The sequence below is a fragment of the Morone saxatilis genome, unplaced genomic scaffold, assembly GCF_004916995.1.
Source record: "Morone saxatilis isolate NCDOM2014 unplaced genomic scaffold, NCSU_SB_2.0 Contig19, whole genome shotgun sequence".
Taxonomy (NCBI): Eukaryota; Metazoa; Chordata; class Actinopteri; family Moronidae; genus Morone; species Morone saxatilis.
Window position 1 is genome coordinate 9721340 of NW_023339751.1, and position 466 is coordinate 9721805.

The 466-nt window shown below is 41.0% G+C and overlaps 1 protein-coding gene across 1 annotated transcript in view; it reads right to left on the reverse strand.

Annotated features, from left to right (window-relative positions):
- wdfy4 (WDFY family member 4) overlaps nucleotides 1–466 on the reverse strand; it is a 39194-nt gene that overhangs the window by 20650 nt on the left and 18078 nt on the right. Inside the window, exon 38 of the mRNA XM_035664185.1 lies at nucleotides 1–84. This exon is cut by the window's left edge and continues 28 nt beyond it. Coding sequence (XP_035520078.1) covers nucleotides 1–84 — 84 coding nt within the window. The remainder of the gene's footprint in view (nucleotides 85–466) is intronic.

Sequence of the window (466 nt, forward strand, 5' to 3'; positions counted from 1 at the left end):
CATGTGGATAATGTCCATGATAAACTCCAGCAGCTCAGTCTGGAAACTCTGCTTCTGCCCCAGCGATGCACCATCAGGGGAAAACTATGACATTTAAGCAGCTTATTAGTTTAAAAACATGACTGACAACAAATACATGGAAATTGATAGTGAAGGGAAAACCTTGTCTAATGTCTGAAGTGTGGGTGTTGGTGGTGGTGTGTGTGTGCTTGCTTAACTAGCTGAAAACACCTCTTCCTGGTCTATTGCTGTTCCCTCCCTCCTAGTGGCTAATGATTTAATCTCAACAGTACCTTGGCTCTGTCTTAGTAACTGAGCAAAGAGTGGCACCTTCTGGAGAAATGAGAGTTATGCAGTCCTATAGTATGATGAGTCTTTTTTCAGTGGGAAGGCATTATGCATGCACATATGTAAATATTTGAGTGTGATCGGTAAACTAACAAAATACAGTACAGTAAATACAGTA